We start from the raw sequence: 2,047 nt of genomic DNA on the forward strand, positions 1-2,047 counted from the left end.
AGACCAGTCTGATCAACATGGTGAAACCCCCATCTCTACTAAAAATACAAAAAACTGGCCAGGCTGGTGGCGCGCGCCTGTAATCCCAGCTACATGGGAGGCTGAGGCAGGAGAATCGCTTGAACCCGGGAGGCGGAGGTTGCAGTGAGCTGAGATAGCGCCACTGCACTCCAGCCTGGGCGACAGAGCGAGACTCCGTCTCAGAAACAAACAAACAAACAAAAAAACCGTGCAGCTCTTAAAAACTGGGAGGAAGCGACGCCCAGCAAGACGGCGGCAGCGCAGCGCGTGTGTTGTTGAGGATCCAGGACGCTGGCCCGCGGGCGTCTTGGGCTTCTTCACCGCTGCGAAATCGCGTCACCTACCGCTACTGGCGGATTCGGGAGGTGCTGATGCACGCCAAGCACTTCCGGCGGGGGAGCGGGGTGCGGGGGAAATTGCTGCTACAGGTTGGCGGTCAGAGCCGGGACTGGCGCCTTTGTGAAATGCACCAAAGCCGGAAACCTGAAGAAGAGGACCATGAGGACCCTCTGGATTAATCGAATTACAGCTGCTACCCAGGAACACGGCCCGAAGTACCCACCGTTCACTGGCAATTTAATTAAGTGCCAGGTGAAGCGCCACAAGAAAGTCCCAGCGAATCTGGCTATCTACGAACCAGAGACTTTTAAATCTTTGGCTGCCTTGGCCAATAGGAGGCGACAGGAAGAATTTGCTGCTGCCTTAGGAGATGGGAAGGCAGCATATTTTTCCAGAATGGTACAGTACCGCTGAGGACCGTTGCTGTATTGACTAGGAAAAGACACAGAGTAATTTGCAGTTTATTTGATTTGTGCTTGTGTTTATCCACATTCGAGTAACAGGCATGAGGGAAGGCCCCTTCTCTCTGGGACAGAGCCTCACAGATGACTTCCGTGTTTCGTGCGAATGAAAGTCAAACATTGTTCGAAAAAAAAAAATTGGGAGGAAGCAAGAAAGAAAAAGAGTAAGGGACCTGTTTGTATACTAATAGAGAAATAGAAATATCTGGAATACAGTAACCTCCCTTTTGTGTAAAAGGCAGGGAGGCTGATAAGAAAATAATATAACTGTATTTCGGCCGGGTGGAGTGGCTCACGTCTGTAATCCCAGCACTTTGGGGGCCACGGCGGGTGGATCTCTTGAGAGCAGGAGTTTGAGACCAGCCTGGGCAATACGGTAAAACCCCGTCTCTACTAAAATTACAAAAATTAGCCAGTGTGGTGATGCACACATGTAATCCCAGCTACTCAGGAGGTTGAGGCATGAGAATCGCTTGAACCCGGGAGGCGGAGGTTGCAGTGAGCAGAAATCACGCCACTGCACTCCAGTCTGGGCGACAGAGCAAGACTCTGTCTTGAAAAATAAAATAAAATACATAAAAAAGATAAAATAAAATAAAATAAAATAAAGAATATAAAATGCACTTATTGTCTATTATGTACTGGACATTGTTCTATCAGTACACAGCCAAGGGTGAAATAGGCCATGGCTAGAAATGAACAAAGTTATTTACTCACAGAAAATGGGCAGTGGGCTAGGCATATTTACTCATCTTTATTTCAAACGTTAGAAAAGAATTCCTGTACATTTCTAGGAGCCATAGATGCCCAGGATACCAATGCCTTTTCTTCCTCACATTCTTCATGCTTCTGTAGCAGCAGAGCAAAATATAGATAGTGTTTTCTATAGGAACACTATAAGAACCCAGAGAGGCAGAGGAAACTGGATGGGTCTGAATTCCAACTCATCAGAACAGAAGCTGAGTTTCAGTGTGACCCACAGCCTGACTAGTTTTCATTCAGGATTGGTCTTTCAGTTCCAGGCCTGGAGCATGGTGGCTCATGCCTGTAATCCCAGCACTTTGGGAAGCTGAGGCGGGAGGATCAATTGAGTCCGGGAGTCTGAGACCAGCTCAGGCAATAGAGTGAGACTCCATCTCTACAGAAAATTTAAAAAGTAGGCATGGTGGTACATACCTGTAGTCTCAACTACTTGGGAGGCTGAGGTGGGAGGATCTCTCGAGCCA

The 2,047-nt window shown here is 48.1% G+C and overlaps 1 protein-coding gene across 1 annotated transcript; it reads left to right on the forward strand.

Annotated features, from left to right (window-relative positions):
* Positions 1 to 251: 251 nt before the first annotated feature.
* On the forward strand, positions 252 to 1,694 carry LOC100985597 (large ribosomal subunit protein bL20m-like; the record flags this gene model as incomplete). The annotated part of the gene is given in 2 exon segments (XM_034947983.3): positions 252 to 422; positions 424 to 1,694. Coding segments are annotated over 2 exon segments (522 nt in total), but the record flags the coding sequence as incomplete, so codon positions are not given.
* Positions 1,695 to 2,047: the final 353 nt, after the last annotated feature.

Source organism: Pan paniscus, chromosome 22 (assembly GCF_029289425.2).
Source record: "Pan paniscus chromosome 22, NHGRI_mPanPan1-v2.0_pri, whole genome shotgun sequence".
Lineage (NCBI taxonomy): Eukaryota > Metazoa > Chordata > Mammalia > Primates > Hominidae > Pan > Pan paniscus.